The sequence below is a fragment of the Hydra viridissima genome, unplaced genomic scaffold, assembly GCF_058129835.1.
Source record: "Hydra viridissima isolate aposymbiotic clone 2 unplaced genomic scaffold, HvirCarnegie_v1 scaffold_4, whole genome shotgun sequence".
Taxonomy (NCBI): Eukaryota; Metazoa; Cnidaria; class Hydrozoa; order Anthoathecata; family Hydridae; genus Hydra; species Hydra viridissima.
In genome coordinates this window covers 4,940,906-4,961,544 of record NW_028324303.1, presented here as the reverse complement: position 1 = coordinate 4,961,544, position 20,639 = coordinate 4,940,906, and the positions used below count along the sequence as shown (strand labels likewise).

General features: G+C 31.2%; 2 protein-coding genes across 2 annotated transcripts; both read right to left on the bottom strand.

Moving 5' to 3' along the window:
- Positions 1 to 3,836: 3,836 nt before the first annotated feature.
- LOC145202088 (uncharacterized) lies at positions 3,837 to 4,885 on the bottom strand. The gene has a single exon (XM_080074976.2). The coding sequence runs from the start codon at positions 4,767 to 4,769 to the stop codon at positions 3,954 to 3,956; it is 816 nt and encodes a 271-aa protein (XP_079931102.2). The 5' UTR covers positions 4,770 to 4,885; the 3' UTR covers positions 3,837 to 3,953.
- Positions 4,886 to 9,509: 4,624 nt separating this feature from the next.
- On the bottom strand, positions 9,510 to 14,586 carry LOC145182581 (ras-related protein Rab-11B-like). Its single transcript, XM_080057760.2, has 6 exons — positions 14,285 to 14,586; positions 13,093 to 13,254; positions 12,138 to 12,171; positions 11,463 to 11,656; positions 10,732 to 10,812; positions 9,510 to 10,438 (listed from the first exon to the last, which is right to left on the bottom strand). The coding sequence occupies exons 1-6, from the start codon at positions 14,322 to 14,324 to the stop codon at positions 10,293 to 10,295; spliced, it is 657 nt and encodes a 218-aa protein (XP_079913886.2). The 5' UTR covers positions 14,325 to 14,586; the 3' UTR covers positions 9,510 to 10,292.
- Positions 14,587 to 20,639: the final 6,053 nt, after the last annotated feature.

Below are 20,639 nucleotides of genomic sequence, written 5' to 3'. Positions count from 1 at the left end.
AGGTACAGCGATACAAATAAACAAACAAACTAAACCCAAATAAATCATATGTAGACATGCTATTACATCTGCTGAGTTCATCAATTAACCCCATTAATACGATAAAAACTGACACTTTGCCTACTTATCTTGAGTACATTCGAGATACAAAATGGAAGTATAGAATTTTAAAATTAGAGCTTGAATATTGTCAATTGGGTTAGTAGCTTGACTTAGCATGTATTGAAAAGAAATGGCGAACATATTGTCCCTGGAAAATGGAGTTACTTTATGAGGGCTACGGATAATAATGCCACTAAAATATTGAGATTAGATAACGAAGAAATTTTTTAGTGTTTATCTAGGAAACATTCATAATGTTTACGATTTAATGTTTGGTTTAACTGATAGTCTGTTTGTAGTATGTAGCTGTAGTAAGGCTTACAATTTAGGAAGGTATGGGCAGGCTTGCGGAGCCGCCCAATCTTTTTCACGGCTCCGCTCCGGCTCCGGCTCCCAGCAAAAACTCGGCTCCGGCTCCGGCTCCGGCTCCAGCTCCGGCTCCTCATAACGTCAATAGAAGAATAAGATTTAAAAGTATACCTTGCCGTCTATTCATAAATTTTTTAATGAATGAAAAATAAACTACTACATTTTTTTGAAGAATCAGTCCCTTTCATATACCCTTTCATTTCGTACTTGCAAATTTATGCCTTTGCGTGGTCATTTCTACAAAATTTTTTTAGCATCAAATTCCAAATTCAAAACGTTTTCTCTTTTTTTTTTTTCTGTCAATACACACTCAAAAGTCAAATGTACTCTTTATTCATTCGAAGAAAAACCATGCTATCAATCAAATCCGATTCCATTTGACTTGGCTGGACTGCTCGCTTTTTTGCTTCCGAGTACGTTCCATTCGAATTCGCATCCTTTTTCTGGGACTCATTTCCTCGGATTCCTCTTCATTTTCCAAACCACTTCCAGTACTCTCGCTAGAGTCATTTCCATGACAACCAATTCCACTCCCCTCGATTTCGAACTTCTTTTGCTCATTGAGCTTTTTCTGGATCTTCCACAGAGTGTCTTCAACAATCAATTGAAATATTGTAAAGCATTTTTAATGTTTTTAAATTTCAAACAAATTATAATCTATCATATTCTTGCAGTGAGGAAAGTAGAATGTCAAAAAGTAAAGTTAAATGAAACAGTATTTTGAATTTCATTAAAAGTACGTAACTTCAAATTCCAATTTTCGTTTAAAAAAATAATAGATTGAAAACTGAGATAAAAATCTGTTGCTCTTCTCCAAGAAGGCATTGATATTTACATCTACAAAGACAGCAGCACAAAAAAAGGGATTATCGAACAAAAGTAATTCCCGATGCACCATTGAATCCCTGATATTCTTCCCAAAATCAGAGGTCTTGAATTCACCAGAAACTAGCTCCTCCTTCAGAATTTCCCAAATGTAAATAAAGTTCCCAGGCGTGAGATCCTGACTCTGGAATTATTGAGTTGCAACTGCCGGTTTCTCGAGGATTTTTGCAAGTTCCTCTATTTGCTTCCACTCGTAATTTAGAAACGTAAAGTCACGGGTTTTAAATTCCGCTTCCAGTGCATTCAGGACATCACGCATCTTAAGAAGTTGGTTGAGCATGTTGAATGTACTGGACCATCTGGTTGCATTGTCGATTATTGCAACCTGTAAATTTGAGAAATTTGAGTAACTTTTTTTAAATTTGATTGTTTTCAACATTCGAAAACGCATAATTGACAAATGTTAAATTCAAACTCAAGTTCAGATTCTTATTAATATTCATTTAAATATTTTCAATTATTGCGATTTGCAATTATATTGTATGTACCTTTTTAGTTTTGTGTTGTTTGCAAAATTCATTTGCTTTCAACGTTCGACAAGCTTTTGCTACATCTCAAGCTTTGCCAACCAGAGACTTAATGCCTCGTTTTTCCAAACCGTCTTTAACAGCCAGCTGCAAGGTGTGAGCACCACAACGTTGCAGATTAACGGTGCTCATGTTTTCCGATATTTCGTTGAAGTAAGGCCTCTGCTGTTCAAACACGTCGTCGTCGTCGTCGTCGTCGTCGTCAGTGATATAAGCATCCGGCAGATCACCTTCAATTTCAACCTCAAGTTCTTCTTCAATTTCGACGCCAGCAAGTTCTTTAGCAGACTCGTCAGTGACGTCACCTTCTTCATCTGTCTTTCCAAAGTCTCCAACCATTTTCACCATGTTCGACCCGTTATCAGTCGTAATTCCGAGGACATTTTCTTTCCTGATGCCATACGATTCCAGCACGCCTTCAAGAGATTCTTGATTTTGCTATCCATGAAGAACTGCACATTGACGCCAAGAAAACTTCGATTATGTCTTGAAGCTCCGTCGACTTTCAGAAAAACCAGCTTTCCCTGTAGATTGGTTTTTAACTTAGCCCGCTTTTGTTGAGCCAAAGCCATGATTTGACTTCGAGCAGAATCCCGGTTGACTTTCAAGCCAAAATGTTTTGCCAAATCGCCAGTCAAAATCTTGATTCCTTCACTGCTGAATAGGTTAAAGGGAGCGCCGTTTTGAAGAATCGTCATGTTCATGCCTTTCTTGAAGTCCTCTTTTGAAATTGCGATGGTAACTTTGTTGAGAAAGCGATCGATGGGTGCTTGTACGTTTCTTGTCTCACTAGTCGAGCCCTGATCTCCTCCAAAAACGGATGAGGTGCGTTTCTTTTCCTTTTTGGCCTTCTCTTTCTTCAGTTTCTGCTCTCTTGCCTCAACAATTTTTGTCAAAAGAGTCGAATGTTTATTGACAAAATGGCGTTTTATGTTGGCGGTGGGTTTTTTTTTTCCGTTGTTCTTTTCCCTCGTACTGCATTTGCATGTTGCACCGCAAAGTTTGCTGACTTTCTCCCCTACACTAATCTCAACTTGACAAAAAAACACTTCGTCCTCTTCGCGATAAGCAAACCATTTCAGTTCATCATAGAACCTCTCGTCTTTTACTTTATCACTCATGGTTGCAATTTGTAAATAACAGAAATAGCGGAAAAATTCCAAATATATATTCAACTTTATATAAATAGTGCAGGAGAAGAAAAGAAAAATACAAGATTATTTTTGGGTCATTGAATAATTTTGAAATGAAAAAAAAATGACAGAAGATAAGAATAAATATGGCACTTCATTCATTTCACAAGAATAAAAATTTAAAAAAACAATTTAAGCAAATATATGGTGGCGGCCATTTTTTTGAGATTTATTTTTAGACTAAACTTGTAAGTGATTTTATTGTTTATGAAATAATTTGTTAGAGACTTAGAGAATTTTGAGTTTTAAGTTTCTTGAATGAAGTGCAGAGGTCGCTAAAAAAATGTGTCAAAAATTAATCTAAAATTTAAAAAAAAAAAAAACTTGTTTAGTTCAAAATTCTTTTGAGAGCCGGGATCTACTAATTTTTCTCGGCTCCGGCTCCTGCAAAAAGTATCGGATCCTCGGCTCCCGGCTCCGGCTCTGGCTCCGGCTCTGCAAGCCTGGGTATGGGTCTAGTGTTATGTGTAAAGGGTTAAGGTTGTGTGTGCCGTCCTCAGTATATTCTATTATACAATCTAACTCATTAAACGTTCTATTAGTGTGTAATGGTTAGCACTCTTTTATTCATTACGTTTGTATAAATGCAAATAATACTCTCTTGCTCTACTTGTAGCATTCGATACTGTTTTTATAAGGGTTCGGACTGTCTGCGCAGATCTGCGCAGATATGCGCAGACAGTATAATTTGTCTGCGCAGACGTCGGCGTCGACAAAATTTACTGCTTTGCAGACGATTTTTTGAAATCAACAAAAAAAGTTTTAAAGTTATAAAATGTTTTAAGTAATATTTTAACTTTATTATAAATTAAGTGATTAGTAACAATAGGAGTTTTCAAAGATTCTTACAGTAATAAAAAAAATGTAATGCTGGCGCCTATTCGGTGATTTCTTGACATTCAATTTCATTGAGAATTGCACCTTCTTCAAGAATGTAATCAGTCTTGTCATTTGTGTCCATCAGCACGCTATTGGTATACAAGAATACCAGCTTTTCAACTCTCTCATTCGTAAGACGATTTCTTAGTCGCGAGTGAATAAATCGAAAGGTCGACCAAGCTCTTTCTGCTGTGGCCGATGAGCAGATCATTTCGTTAATAGACTTAGCAATTTCGTATAGAGCAGGATATTTATCGCGACCGATAATGTTCCAATAATTTCGCGCGTTCATCTGGAATATTGTTTCCTTTCTTCTCTCAGGCAGCGCAGCCATTTCTCCTATAAAAGCAATCAATTCATCCTCAGCAGTGTCAGCAATTTCAGGTTTGATCTTTTTGGCGAATTCAACTGAAGCAGTGATAAAATCGGTTTTATCTTCATTCAAATATAAACCTTCTGCGGCATTTTTGGGCGTTAATATGAAAGCAATTCCAACACCTGGTGTAAAGAGAAAATCGAGGCGAGATTGCACTTTTTGTTGTATGTCTTTATCGTCCATATATGAATTGTACATTTGACCAAAGTAATCATACACGAGAGACAATGGAGCTTCATCACTTTCTAGCTTTCCGATCACGTTGGAAGGAAATTCAATGCGTTTGACAAACTTAGAAAGACTGTCCCAAAATGGGTTAGATTTTATCAATGCCATAACATCAGCAGATGTATTCTTTGGTTGAATTTCCTTCAGTAATGTACTTTCTTCGTCTACCAACTTAATAAGAACGTATTTTGATAGCTGGAGACTGCTCATTGATTTATAATCTGGTAAATTTTTGTGAGCCAATCTTCTCAATAACTTGTAAGATTGCCGCGGCAATTGCAGATGAATTTTGAATGATTCCGAATGTATTTATCGAGGTGTAAAAAAAAGGCTTCTGATTGGGCGCTTTAATACAAAAATTCACTGTGTGATCGCCTCTTATGTTCGTCCAGCCGTCAGACATCAGTGTTAAGTTTATTTCAGAATTCAAAATTTCATTTACAGAAATAGAACATTTTGTGTATTGTTTGTCGACCAGAGATCCTGATAAGGCTTTAGCATTCGATATGACAGATGCGTACGATGGAATTGAGCGACTTAACGAAATTATTAAAGGCCTCCGATTCGACTAAACGAAATGATATACCCGTACGGTAAAAGAAATCAGCAAGCTTCGTATCGATATCATTTTTGAGCTCTTCATTAATTGGTGGATGTACACGCTGCGTCGGTGAATCAGTCGTAGACGGAACTTGCTGAGAATCATTGATTAGATGTGACGATTCATAATTACGCTTTGATCTCTCGATCAAGATTTGTCAAATAATTCGAAATTTTGATGTTTTCCATTTTAAATATTTTGAATGACGAAAATACAAGATTTTTTGATTCTAAATCACTTTAAGTTGTAGTAAGAAACACTTACAAAAGCTTATATCGATTGATTATACGTAGCTCGAACCAAAAAGAAACAGATAAGTAATGAAAAACTCGTAAAAAGTAGATAATTATGCAAAAATAATTTCAGACATTTGATTCAGATAATTTAAATTTTTCTTTTCCATTAAAGTGTCTGTGCCGACGTCTGCGCAGATCTGCGCATATTTTTTATACGAATATCTCCTCTTTATTTGAAACGGCCAAAAATCTCCTAGTTATTCTTCTTTGATTAATATTTCTTCTGACTTCTGTTTAATTCCTTACTTCTTTTTTTCTTTTATTCACTCATAAAACTTCTTGTTTATTCAAATACTTTTCAATCACAAAAATTCTCTCTCTTTAAAATTCTTCTTAAAAACTTTCTTAAAACTTTCTTTAACTTCTCTTTAAAACTTTGTTTTCTTTCTTTTATTCGTCTCCCTCCTCTAAAACTCTATTTTTTTTTGAGCTTTTAAAGTTTTTGGTTGTTTTCCGTTGCGATACCTATTCGTCATTTATCTATATGGCCGGTTGATGAGCCTTCGTGTTTACGTCTTTTCCCAAATGTTTTTTTTTTAAACTTTTCTTCTTTCCATTCTATTATTTACTTACGTGACATTTAGATGAATCATCGTGTGTACGTCTTCTCCGGTCATTGTTTTTAACTTTTCTTCTTTTTGCTATATCATTTATTTATATGGCAGGTTAAATAAGTCTTCGTGTACACGTCTTTTCATAGTTGTTGTTTTTAACTTAATTCTTTTCGTTTTGTCGTTTATATAAAGGGTTGACGAGTCATCTTGTGTACGTCTTTTCTGATCGCTGTTTTTTTTCATAACTTTTCTCCCACCTCACAATATGGAAAAAGTAAGAAAGAATTTTCAAAACTGACAACAAAAAAAAAGAAAAAAAAAGAAAATTGTTCACTAGAGAGAAATGAATCAAGTATATTACAATTAACCAGCGGTGTGTTAAAATTCATTTTGCTTTAGTTTCTTACATTTTGGTTAGTCAGTCGGCAAACGGATTTTATACTTAGTCAGCCAATCTTTGTATTGGTAAAAACAGAGCAAACTCTATTTGATTGGCTGAGGAGTGTCACGCTGTTGCGAATGACGTCTTCTATAAATGTGCGAAAAGTAAGTCAGGAAAGTTTTAAAAAATTGTAAAAAGAGCGTTTGGACAGAGATTGGACTTAACATTTACCCAGGGTATGATTAAACAATGAGATGGAGAATGAGTTATTATTAGGGAATGTTTCAATATTACAAGCAGTTTTGAACCCTTTTTACGTATAAAAATGAATATGATCAACATTTTGCCCAAGAATTAATAGAGGATCAGATGATTGCTTTTGCAAAAAACAACACATCTTTTTAATCGACATATCAAAAAGATCATGACTCAAACTCGTTAGGTATATCAACTGGGGATTTCTTCTTGCACAAAAAAATAAATTTTACTTCATAGGGACCGCTCAATCAACCAACATAAACCAAAGGAAATTCCCATCAGCTGTTCTATCATCTCAAAATAGTTTAGAATTTGATTGTGCGAGAAAAAAAACCAATAAATTAATCAGGTCATTGACGCAACCTAGAAATAATTAAAAAAAGGATTACGCCATTAATTAATAATTTATTTTAAATTTATATAGTACAAAATTGATTGTTCACTTTGTTTTGCGGTCTTGCAATTTTATACAAATACCGTTTGTTTTCACGGGTGAACTAAAGGTGACCTAAGACCTTATATCATATCCCACGATTTTTTTTTTTTTTTTGATTTTGAAATCAGTCCATTTGCACATTCAAAAACTATTAAAACTTAAATCGTTTATTGGTAGCTTTTTGTGAAAGCTTTGCTACAAGGATTGTTGCTAAGTTTTCACAAATTTGTTTTCCGTTGTTTTTCTAAATATAAATATACACTTGCAAAACTTTCCTCCTTTCATCACAGTAAACTCTTCTACACGATGCTCCACTATATAAACTTTAGGAGTGATGTTTGAACTAAGATCTCTGAAATTTAGTGAAAACCCTTTTAACATGATCATAGTTGTTTTGGATTTAATGTTTTCCTAAAAGATCCATGAACAACTTCGCTAAATTCTCTTGAAGCTTTTATATTTCTCACCAAGAATATTGAACTCATTCAGATAAATTTGAAAACCGTCAAGTTTTCTTAGAAACTTTTTGGATATATTTCCTTTTAATCAGTGTTTACCTTGATAAGGCATTCTCGTAAGATTTATTGTAGGCAGATAACTATTTACAAACTGAAATCCTTGATTAGTGTTCTCAAACAAATTTTTTCACTCAGTTTGAGAAGTTTGTTTACTATGTCTAGCAAATTATGTAAGTCTGGTATATTGACAATTTCTACTTCCTTACATTTCCAGTCAATAAAGGAGGATTAACTACATTACTAAAACTTTTATCTTTTGCAATTTTTCTCTCCATCCATTTGTTACACCACTGACACAGAGGAGTTAGAGATTATGACTCAGCTCTCAGCACACTTGGTGATTCTGTTTCACAAAATGGACAAAGATGCTTTAAAGCTGCTGAGTGCTTTCCATCAGTAATCAGCAGCAGAGAAACCTTTAGACTTTCTGAAACAGAGTAATCTAAAGAATTAAGTTTTAATTTATCCAACAACATTTTTATGTTTGCATAAATTTCATCAATAGAGAGTAGTACAGCCAAAACTAACGTTATATAAACACAAGTAAACCTGAAATTTTGCACCCATATTCAGAATATTTTACTCTTTTCTTTTCACTTAAATGTGCATCTAGCTCTGGCTTCTATCTAACTGATAAGGTAACTTTTAAATTGCCCTGCCCTCCATCCATAAGATGGAGGGCAAGAAATTGGATGTTTATAAGGTCTGCGATAGTCTATATACATAGCACTTTTTGATAAGCTTCCTATTACTACTACGATTTTTTGGAATCGTTTAAAACGCAATTGAATTGATGTTCCTTTGCTTTATAATGTTTAACAATTGAGTGGCGATGTAAAATTAACAATTTAGAAAACAATCTTTTTTGGGGTAAAAATATTGGGTGCTTTAAATTGTATGGAACTAAGGCAACCTAAGACAACCTAAACAATGACAACTAAAACACTAAAAAATACCAAGACAACCTAAACAATTAACAACACCACCTTCAATGAAAAAAAAACAAACAAAATCTTTCTGATTGTACGATTTCAATAAACTTGTTGTTTTGAATATAAAAAATTTAAAATAATGTAATCCAACGAGTTTCAGCCAGGTCTGACTCTATGACATTAGGAGTAGAAGGAAAACCTCCTACATTTATTTCTTTTTTAATCATACGAATAAAACGTAAAACAAAGAATGACTCTCAGGAGATGGTCATAGCCTCTAGATGCATAAATTCTAAATTTAAAGGAGAATCAACTGATGTCATCAACGTTGCAACCTCAGCAAAACATTTTAATACGAAAACATCGTTATTAATAAAACTTCTTACCAAGTTTTCTCAAAAAGAAACCAACAAATTATTTAAATTTTGTTAGTTTTGGAATGTACAAATGGACTCCTTTCAAGATAAAAAAAAAAAAAAAAACTTAATGGGATATAAGTAGGGACAGGCGAAAAACACCGTAATTTCCGTGTTTTTCGCCTGTCCCTAGATATAAGTTCTTAGGCCACCTTCAGGGTACTCGTGTTTTGTTCTTATTTTATAGTTAATATGAATACATTTTCAACTTTAAAAAGTGCAGGTATGTAACTTTGATTGCAGCTACATTGATTAAAATATTGTGAAAGTCTTTCCATCTTAGCTTTTATTCTTGAAGAAATTTGGTCGACGATTGAAAAATCTAAAAATTCTTATTCTCTGCGACGCAATTAGTATTATGAAACACAATAAGTACTTAGTCTTACCATTTGACTAGTTAAGCAAATAAATATGGTCGAATAGATTAAACACAAAAGTTTTAACTATTTCAGAGAGTAGAGGTGTGTTTTGAAGAGAGAAAAAGGGATCAATTCTAAAATATGCTTATAAAAACAAGGTAAAATTAGTTCTAGTTAGAAAATAGCAGACTAACAAGATAATTGAGTTTAAACATTCATTTAATACAAATTTTACATATTCAATAGTTATTACAATATAATCATAAACAGAAAGAGACACAAATTAGAACTATGTGCGAACCATTTTTGAAACTGCAGCTGCGTTATTGTCAATTGAAATTTGATTAAATTTTTGCAAATCGACAACTTTCAAACCATTGATATAATTGCCTATTATTTTCGTCAACTGTCCAGGTTTTGTACGATTTGAATGTTTTTATTCAAAACACTGTTAACCCAAAAATAGGAACAGTTCAAGAATTCAACACAGTAAAAATCATTTTGAAGATCATATGCTCTAGATAAAACGTAGTTTGTTTCCATCTTATTTTTGTAATATTTTACTAACTAGTTTGACTAACATCAAGCGAAAGGTTTTAAAACTTCATTTGTTCTAACATGAGCATAAATCGAACAGTTATTAGGTTTTAACTTCATAAAAATTAAAAGTAAAAGAAAAAGTGACCAAACGTAGGAGTTACAAAACATTCTTTTCTTTATACGCAGAGGAAACTTAAACAAAATTATTTGTTTCGAAAAATAGCCGGCAATAACATTTGTTAGTATTAAAACGACTTATGCAAATATTTCTGGGCTCAAGCACATCACCAAATAATAAAAAAATGAAACACATAATAAAAAAAGATTTCACCAGAAATTATAAGTTATAAACATAACTAACAACATACACTTGTAAAAGTAGGATTCCCTATTGACATTTTTCCGCTGAGAACAGTATATAAAAATTGTAATTAAATATTTTCAGGTTTGACAGCATTTAACTTGCTTTCGATTATCTGCTTCTGCAGTTGGGGCTACTTGGATTGTTTGCACATTATCACTGGGTTGATTTCCAGAACGACTGGAAGCATTATGAATCTGTTTTTGGGAAACGATGTGGTAAATTTCTAAAACAAACAAACAAAAAAGAAGCCCATAAAAATATTGCTAAAACTATGCTAAATTAAAAACAACAACAAAAAAAAATGGAGAAAAACAAAATAATTTTTCTTTAGAGACCATTGCAGCTTGATTAGATAGATAGTAATAGATTTTCTTAAAAGTCTATTGCAGCTTGCTTCATCGTAATTTTACTTGTAATTTTAATCATGAGATATATAAAAACACTTAGCATGTATATTTTGTTTGACTAATTAAAAAACTCTAAACAAACATAAATTTTTGTTTATTCACACTTTACCTTCTAATATATTTCGAAATGCTACTTCCACATTTGTAGAGTCCAAGGCAGAAGTCTCAATAAATGACAACTCATTCCTCTCTAAAATAAATATTTCATATTCAAAACAATTTGAAACAATTAAATCTAACAGAGATGATATGACTATATTTTTACTGCATGATAATTAAAAAAACTACTTTGACAAATAAACAATTACTCTTTTACATGCTATAGGAAGTTACTAAAAGGTGTTGCACAACCAAAACACTGCAAAATTTTTCCTGTGAAGCTTACAATTTACTAGTAAACCACAAAGTTTTAAATCCATTTTCCCAAAAACAATAGTTTTTTTATTTAAAATAGTCTCGTTCTAGTGGTACAGTATGATGAGCATCATATAGTATTATATGCATTTTGCATATAATAATATATGATGCTGATCTATTACTTGATAATTATATCATGCACCATGAACCTAAAATGAATTTCTCAATAAAAGCTACTTTTAATGAATAGGTTCACACGAGAGTATGAAACAAAAAAATAAATCTTTAAACAGTATATTATCTGCTACAGTTTTTTTAAAGGACACAAAGTATTTTTTGTTGTTTGAATTTTTATTTTGTGGCAAAACATTACTTTTCTGATTTGTCCAGCAATTAATAAGAAAGAACACAACTCATAACAAAATAATATATTTTTTATTCAAAACTACGTAATACTTTTTAAAAATTTTTCAAAGATTATACCTGCAAATGCTTTTGCTTCTTCTGTTGGAACAGCTCTTAAATGACGTAGGTCTGATTTATTTCCAACCAGCATTATAACTATGTTTGCATCAGCATGATCTCTAAGTTCTTTTAGCCATCTTTCAACATTTTCATATGTTATGTGTTTTGCAATATCATAGACCAACAGAGCACCAACAGCACCACGATAATAGCTAAAAAATTACAAATTCACCTACAATATTGTGTATTAACAAATCAATGATAAAATGTCTTCAACAATTTATGTACATTAATAATTATTTATTGAGATTACTTTAGGATTCCTATAAATTTTTTGATCTTCAAAAGTAAGTGGTTTTAATCCCCTAATTGTTTTTCTTGTATTTGACTTAAATATGCTATAAAATTTTTTTTAAAGTATAGATAATTTCATAAAATATAATATTTTACCATTTACTACTAATGCTTCTTAAACTACACAATGCAATATGTTATCCTTTGTTTAAATTTAACATCATAACTTGCAAATTAAAATGTGTTACATACTTTATCTAATTGCTTAGCACACCTCAATCCATAGAGCTAGAAATGTCAGCTTTATGGTCAATATACTTTCTAAATCTTAATATGCTAAACTCATGTAATTTTTTAAAAAAAAAAATAAAACATCAGATAAAAATAAATTTTACTTACGCACTTGTGATTGCTCTATATCTTTCTTGGCCAGCTAAATTATCCATTAAAAACATTAAAGACAATAGAAAGCATTATATTCGTCACAATCTCATATTAAAAACAACAACATGAACAATCTATTACATATAATACTCAGATGCAGGAAAGTTCGAAGTTACAACAGCATTCAGTAATGGTGATGTGTTTTTACTACTTCAACACTGGCCTCAATTTAGGCATCAATCTTATTAATGCATTAAAAATTTGTATATACAGGCCTCTGTACAAAAATTTAAGGAAGTTTAAAAAAGTACTCATATCATAAACACATACTCATATCAGAATGCTTAACATGGTGTATTGAGAAATAGAGCAATATTTACATGTTTATAACAAAAGTTCTGGAGTTGGAAATCACTTTGTTCAGTAAGTTGTTGTGTTCATACATTATGATCTTGTAATTTTTGTTAAAACATAATCTACAACTTCTTGTGACCAGGTTGTAGGATTTACAGCACTTTATAATTTTCCACTTAACTATAGGCCTTTAATTTTCCATACCTCTAAGCTTGGTATCAATATTATATCTTTCCATATTGGAAACTTTTGTGTGGTTGGTGCAACTTAAAGAATGTTTTATTGATGCTGTTAATAAGCTTATTCTTTTTCAGGGTTATTAGAAGTGACATTGATTTTATATACAACATCTTTAAACAAGCATTTATGGTTTAAGAGAGATTTTGTTTCACTGATGCAGTTTTAATTTTTATTGTTCTAATTGGCTTTTTTTTGTAAAATGTGATGGCTCTGTGCTTTCATATTTAACATACAGCAGTAGCTCACTTTAACAGAGTTCCAAAGCTTCAGGATATTGAGACTATATTATGTTACAATTGCATTATGTGCTTTTATTTTAGCATAACACTTTTCCAAGAAATACAAAAAAAGAAATAAATGCAATTGTGAAGCATACCAGTATCCCAAATTTGAGCTTTAATAACTTTCCCTCCTACTTGAATGCTTCTTGTAGCAAATTCTACACCAATAGTTGATTTGGATTCAAGATTGAACTCATTGCGAGTGAAGCGAGAAAGTAGATTAGATTTTCCTACACCAGAATCACCAATTAACACAACTAAAAAAGAAACAAGTAGACAATAAAACCAATTATCATACAAAAACTTAGGCAAACACTAGTAAATCTTATTACTTCACAAGAAATGTATAAATTTTTAATTAAACAAAAACTTGTGAAATCAAAATAAATTTAAACTCAGTTTAAAAGTAATATACAAAGCTACTAAAAACAGAAAAACTAAGAGGTAGATGGAAAAAAATTGAATAGATACAATTTATCATATTAAATGAATCTTCTTACTTTTAATTTAGTTTTAGTTGCACTGTGTAATTAGTTCAAGGCAAGTAAAATGTGACCAAAAAAATTGCTGTAATGACTTTCAAAAAAATAACTAATAGGTTATTAAAGGACATTATCTGCAACTATATGTTAATACTGCTTAAAACAACGATACACATAAGCTAAACAAAAATATCAGACTTAATGATGCTCTTTACAGTCTCATCATAAGTACTGATTAACTTGGGTTCAGCAACCAGGAAAAATGCTAATAAAATTCATGAATAATAAATAAGTCTCATTGTCAAAATTAAAATTCATCCAGTTTCTTTAGAAAAAAGTTAATTGGATTGCCAATACATATCAACAAGAAAAAGCCATCATTGACTGTACTACTTTGTATTCAAACAGCAAGACATATATACATAGATGATGAAAATGGCCAGATAACTGTAATGAACTATTACTGTAAATCCTATATTTTCTTTTCTTTTAAATAAAACATATTTAGAGCTGAAACACTATCTTGCTTTATTCAAAATTAAACTTAACTCTGGTACTATGCTGTAATAAGATATAATAAAGTGACTAAAGACTGGCACTAAATCAATACCAAGAGTGATTTTGAATTAAATTTATACAGCTTCATTAATGAGACTCAGATTGTTACTAAGATTAACTCATAAATAGACATATCTAACTACATTACTGAAGTTGGCTATATGAATAGCTCCAGTTTATTTTACTCTAATTTCATAATTCAGGACTTTCTGAATTCTCAGTACATTAATAATTTGCCTCTCATTACCTTTAAATAAATAATCATATTCATCATCCTTCACAGTCATTTTGAAAATATGTTGACAGATGAAAGTGTAAACAATATGGATAGTTCGGTTTTTTCTCTACGACAAACCAATTTAATTACAAAAGCATATTACAGTAATAAACTTCAAGGTAAAGAAAGCTCAATAATTTATTTAGGAGAGCGTCTTTAAAACTCGACTGTAAGATACGATTGGATAAACTAGTACAGAAAAACGGTCGCCATTTTCTTTAGGAAAACTCTCTAAAGCGAAACAGACGCCCCAGTAATGCCTGACGTCATTTAGAAACATACGGCTGTTAGGATGGATGGTCAAACCAAATTAGCTATTAAACTAAAATAGATAAAAGATAGCATACGATAAGAGAAGTTTATTTTATGTACAATTATTAAATTAAATCTATAAATTCTTTAAAATTATAAAATTGTAAGATAAAAATTTATTACTTTTTCGATTTATGAATTTTTAAGATTTTTAATTTTATAAAATTATTAAGTTAGGATTTCTTGAATTCAAAAATTTATAAATGCTAGATAAAATTTTATACAATTAAAAACCTAGTTGCTAACCTATTTTCTTTTTGGAAAAGTTTGTGATATATAGGTATGTTTAATCGCAAAACTTCCATACCTTTTTTAGAAAACCATGAGAGAATTAGACAATCTATTTGCTTAGATGGGCGGCAAAATGTCCACCGGATTTATTGTAATTAAACTTGAACTACTTAACAATCAAATTTGTCAAGTTTATCAAGTTTGGCTTTTATTTAAACTCGCAAAACTTGGAAAAAATTTGATCGGTTTTGAAAAACTTTTTAAATTAGATTCTCAAGTTATGTTTTTTTATTTATATTTTTTTATATTTGTTTTAAACAAGTTTATCAAGTTTATTAAATTTATCAATTTCATTATGTTTTCTAGTTAAAGAATGTAATTTTCTACTTTTAATTCTTATATTTGAGAGAAAATCACAACTTTAGTTCCAAATAATAACAAAAATAAATTTATAATGACTTTTTTCAAACAATAAATATAAATTTAAAAGACTTGAAATACTATTTCTTAATTTGTTTTTGAATAAAGCCGATATTTAGTTTTAGTTTACAATTGCATAATTAACTTTTTATATAATTATGTTAACTGTCTTTAATTAGTCAATTAAAGACTTTAAGTTATTGATTTTAAATTAAAAAACAACTCGAGTGAACAGCCATTATAATTATCAAGATTTTTGTTTAAACGGAAAATGTCCAACATCAAAAACAGAGTAGCAAAGTATACTTTTATTAAATCAAGAGAGTTTTTTTTATTTTCCTTTTCTTCTTCTTCTTTCTTCTTATTTTTTTTTTTTTTATTGACCTACAAGCGTCTAAATATACCCGACGAATTTGACAAACTATTTGAATATAAATGAAACTTGAATTCGAATTATTTATTGACTTTTACCATCAGACAAACCATATGAACATTTTCGCTAAGACAAAGAATTGTCCGTTGAGCCAGTACAAACAAAGGAATGATGTGTTACTATGTCGGTAGTCTCATGCGGAATTACATAATTTGGACTTCAAGAAAAAATCGAGAAAAAAATCAGCATTTTTTTTATAACTTTCTTTCGAGCATTTTGTTTTTTACTGTAAAATATGTGAATAAATATAACATCTTATTGTTTGATACAAAAATATTGCATTTCTTTGATAGCATCGATTAATTATTCTTCAGTAATTACGATATATATATATATATATATATATATATATATATATATATATATATATATATATATATATATATATATATATATATATATATATATATATATATATATATATATATATATATATATATATATATATATATATATATATATATGATATTTATAAGATGATATAATACAATTGTAAGTAAAAACAGAAATATGCTTTTGCAACTATTTATAACATGATAAGTTAGGGGAAAAAAAGTTATCTTTTAAGGCAAAATATTGTTACATAGCGTTGTCAATGCGATATAGATACTAAACGTTAAGCTTGTATTGAGAGAAAGCTTTGTATGGCTGAAAACTACAAATAAAAGACTATTTATCTGAGAAAGGTATCTTGATAGTGATCAAGATCCAGATCCAGATTTTCAATTCCAACACAATAAAGCATGTTTGGCTAAAAGAAAAATTGTAAGAAAAACATTCGAAGCAATGATAATTTTTTTCCTGTGAAAAGTTTCATGATTCTATGGTTGGAATCAATAAATGCAAGATGTCCCTTAGGAGTGTAGGAAGCATGGTAGAGGGATGATGGTTGATTCTGGCCTACTAGTAAAGTAAAGTAATCTATTGATTTCCTCAAAATATTTAGTGGCCCTGCTTATCTTTTAATAATTCATTTGTAGCATTATTTAGTTGTAACGCTGAAAAATCAACTGCAGCATTTTTTGTAAATAATGCTACAAATGCAGCATTTTTTAGCATTGTTGCATGCTACAGCATACAACAATACTAAAACAATGCTTCAGCCGTTTTTTTCTCGCTCTTTAAATATTAGGTCTGAAAGAATCCAGGTTTTATTGTTCTAGCTCGCTTCGGGTTCTTTACTGATACTGTTCAGTTCAGATTCTCAAACATTTTTTTTTTAAATTAGATTCTTAGTTCAGCTCAATTCTTTGTAAAAATGTGGGTCCTAGTTCTGACTAGAACCTTGTTAGGATAAGGTTCTTTTTCATCTCAAAGAAAAACAGAATCTTTCAACTTAAAAAATCGATTATCTTTAAGCTACAAAAAACTTAAAAAAAAATTTTTTTAATACTTGGTATTACTTTGCAAGCTTTAAAAAAACTTATCTTAAATTTCTCCTGATTTAATCTGAATTTATTAAAAAGATGAAATCATTATAAAATTGAGTTTTAAACTTCTAAATAAATTGATATTTAGTCTGGAAAATACCATTAAATTTAAAATGAGCTCTATTCTCGCCTTGCAAATAATGCAACCTATGGCTTACTGGGATAAAAGGGCAACCTGGGCATTGCCTAATGTTGCTGAACTGTCTGGGGCAGTGCCGGATTAACCCATAGGCAAATAAGGCACATGCCTTAAGGCCAGCAAAAAATCCAGGCCACAAAAAATTTATACATAAATTTATATTTATGTCTTATCTTTATTGATGAAATTATTATAATTATTCCAATTATTAAACACATTTTGTTCATATATCAATTTTACGATGTCAAAAATTGTAACTAATTCATTCTTATAAGTAATAATTTTTTTCTTCTAAAATATCGATTTAAAATATTTCGAATAAAATATTCGAAAAATAATGTTTTTTTATATTTTTGAAATTCGATAACATTTGTTTTAAACAGTGGAACTCTTTCGTAAACAATAACAAAGGGTAGTAATAAAATGAATGGTTTTAGCCAATGAATATACTTTTAGATATAACTATTGTTATAAAATTGTAATCCTTTAAATTTATTAGTAGGTTTAAAGAAGAAAAAAGCATCATATTTACTGCAGAAAGAACTGGGTATAGCTTTTTTGTTCAACATGCCATGTTTTAAATGTTTCTATCAAAACATATTTGTCACATATTTTATTTATTGTTGATATTAATATAATAAAGCTCACTAATATAATATGGATTAGATCCATGTATCTCAACTATACTGAGTGACTTTCATTTTGACTTTCACTATCATACATTATTATCTATATATATATGTATGATTTCTTATCATATATATATAAAACAATATGTTTAATCATTATTATATCACATATACATTTTACATATTCTAATTAATATTATTTTAATTTATAAATTAGTTCTTGCTATAACATAGAAAACGTATATACACTATACATGTAGAACTTCAGTTCTGTGACCGAGGGGTATAAGAAGCAGATCATTAAAAAGTCAAACAATCAATCCCAGTGAGTAATTTGCATGAATTTTTGAACACCATGCTCCTGAAATAAATAAAAATAAAATCCTTCATTTTTAGGAATCTATAATTTTTAATGAATTATATTGACGCTGTCATCATTATTGTTAGATTTCTGTTGTAATTATCATTTTAATTGAACAAAATATAAATTCTGATCTTTCCAAGTTGAGTCTTTGTCTATTTATTGATGGATTACCTCTCTTTAACAGCACAGTGAAATGTTTTTGGGTTATATGTGGGTGCATCCCATCATCTGAATTCATAATTGGTGTTTATTCTGGTAGTTCAAAACCAAATTCATCAAATGATTTTCTTCTGGTATACTGGTAGTTTGATTTTAAATTATTATTTCGAATATTAAAATCTATATTATATATAGGTTTTGTATGTTCTTACCATGCAGTTCACAAGAAATCAACTTTTAAAATTTCGCATCATTTTATGATATGGCTTAATGAATCAATTATTTTTAAATCGAATAATTATGCTATTGAATACATAAAAATACGTTTTTAAAGATCACTTTTACGTTTTACTTTTAGATTAATGTCCATACGTAAAGGTGGTTGGGAGCGAGCGAAGGAGTTAGAGAAGAAAATGCATGATGAAGATAAACTGTTAAACAAAATTCCCAAAATCAATTCATTTTTCACTGCCACGAACAAGGTTGATGCTACTGATAATATTACTCTCAACTCCCCACCATCCTCATCAACATCTCAGGTAGGTATTGAAATTGTATTTGAACTTGGACATAGTGAAAAATTTGAAGACAGAGCTGATACTGGTTCAGGAACCATTCCCAATGATGTTGGGAGTTTTGGTGACATAACAGATCATGTGCGTAACATGTGCATCAGCCTTGGAACAATCCATTTTCGAAACTTGGCAGACAGTTATTCAGAAACAAAGCGGGAATACAGTGGAGTGAATCACTTCCTAAATTCTAGTGTCTTCAAACGGGTTTTGCCAAATGGTGATATCGTTGATCGTGACTGGCTTGTTTATTCTCCAGCCAAGACATGTGTCTTCTGCTTTCCCTGCATTCTGTTTTCATTTGACCGGTCACAGTTGTCTGGCTCAGGATTTAAGGATTGGAAGAATATGACACAATACTTAAAATCCCATGAAATCAGTGCAAAGCACATACAATCAGTTCTCACTTTGTGTCAAAGAAGTGTTGCTGCTGGGAGAGTTGACGAGCAATTGCACAACAATATGTTGGAGCAGCGCAATTACTAGAGAAATGTCCTGTCACGCTGTGTTGCAACTATTACTTTTCTTTGTGATAGAGGTCTCCCTCTTCGAGGTAGCAATGAAGTTGTTGGCTCCAGAGAAAATGGGAATTATTTGGGCATCTTGGAGCTGATTGGTTAATTTGACCCATTTTTGTCCCAGCACATCTGTACTCATGGCAATCGCGGACGCGGTCACACATCATATTTATCAAAAGCAATCTGTGAAGAATTAATTGCAATTATGGGTGAACAAGTTATGGGTTTCATAAAGGATGAGATTTCAAAGTCACGGTATTTTTCAGTTTCAGTAGATTCCACTCCTGATATTACCCATTGTGACCAGCTGACCATCATTCTTAGTTATATTAATATGGTGGATTACCAGCATGTGGAGCGTTTTTTGACATTTATCAATATATCCAGTCACACAGGGCAGAATCTTGCTGACACACTGCTTCAGTACTTGTCAGATCAAGACATCGACTACAAAAATTGCCGTGGTCAGACATATGATAATGCCAGCAATATGTCTGGTAAATATATTGGCATGCAACAAATCCTGAAAAACAAAAACAGTTTAGTAGACTACATTCCTTGTGCTGCCCACTCGTTGAACCTAGTTGGCCAGTCAGCTGTGGATTGTTGCGTTGAAGCAGTTTCATTTTTTAACATATTGAATCGCCTGTATACTTTCTTTGTAGCATCAACCCATCGTTGGAATGTCATGATGACCCATGTTAAAAACCAACCAGAATGCCTTGTTCCAAAATACCCATCAGATACCCGGTGGTCTGCTCGAGCTGATGCAGTGTTCAAGCAGTGTTCAAGGGGTGCAGTGTTCAAGGGGTGCAAAAGCAGTGTTCAAGGGGTGCCACCAATTACAAAGTGCTCTTCAGGAGATCTCAGGGGATTGTAATCAGAATGGTAGAACAAGGAATGACACGGGTTCATTGGCCAAACACATGGATACTATTGAAGTTTCCCTATTGTGTGAACTTTGGAATGACATTCTGCAGAGGTTCAACATTAATAGCAAGTTATTGCAAAGTTCTACAATCGAATTAACTCCAGCTATTGGTCTGCTGAAAAGCTTGCTTATATTTTTGGATGAAGTCTGAGAGAAGTTTGATGATTATAATCAGAAGACAGGTGAT